Source organism: Buceros rhinoceros, unplaced genomic scaffold (assembly GCF_000710305.1).
Source record: "Buceros rhinoceros silvestris isolate BGI_N320 unplaced genomic scaffold, ASM71030v1 scaffold41780, whole genome shotgun sequence".
Classification (NCBI taxonomy): domain Eukaryota; kingdom Metazoa; phylum Chordata; class Aves; order Bucerotiformes; family Bucerotidae; genus Buceros; species Buceros rhinoceros.
In genome coordinates, this window is record NW_010390897.1 from 3,902 (window position 1) to 4,633 (window position 732).

General features: G+C 58.1%; 1 protein-coding gene across 1 annotated transcript in view; it reads left to right on the top strand.

The window, feature by feature from the left end:
• Positions 1-732, top strand: part of DPH7 (diphthamide biosynthesis 7) — a gene marked incomplete at its 5' end in the record, with an annotated part of 6,146 nt that overhangs the window by 3,878 nt on the left and 1,536 nt on the right. Inside the window, one exon of the mRNA XM_010139479.1 lies at positions 189-364. Within this exon, the coding sequence (XP_010137781.1) occupies positions 189-364 (176 nt within the window). The remainder of the gene's footprint in view (positions 1-188; positions 365-732) is intronic.

Below are 732 nucleotides of genomic sequence, written 5' to 3' on the forward strand. Positions count from 1 at the left end.
CCTTGCCAGCCGCTCTTCACTGGTGTGACCAGCCCCCTCTGTTACTGCGAACGCGCTGCTGCTGCTCGAGGTGTCTCCTCGGACGTTCCCTGTGGGGAGGAGCATGCCGTCTTTCCTCGTTTTCTTCTGTACTTGTTGCACTGACATAGCTTTGCTGCTTGTCCACGTATTTATTTGTGCTCTGTCTTCAGCTACGATGAGCACGTGCTGCTGTGGGACACCAGGAACATGAAGCAGCCGCTGGCAGACACCCACGTCGAAGGAGGGGTTTGGCGGCTGAAGTGGCACCCCACCTGCGACTTCCTGCTGCTGGCAGCCTGCATGCAGAGCGGCTTCAAAATCCTCGACTGCCGCGGCAGCTTGGGTGAGTGCCCCGTGGAACAGAGGCGCTTTCCTACCTCCTGGTTAAGGCAACAACAGCTTGGAGCTTGCTGGAAAGCTCTTGGTGGTGTGATGGCCTTAGGCTTTTATTCCAGCCGGAGGTAGCTGCTGCAGCTGTCCCAGACCTCTCCTCCCTGCTGGGCTGTGCCAGGGCACCCTCCCTATTCCTGTCTCTGTCTGTGGGGAGAAAGCCTGTTAGCCTCTCACGGTGTGGAGGCATTCTCTGCTGACACCACCCTTCTCGTTTGTCTCCTTGATGGTTCAGAGAGGTTCTGCCGAACGTCAGGTGGTGCTTTACTGTCAGCAGAAGTTTCTGACCTGCCGTGAATCGGCTGGGGCACGGGGGAGGAA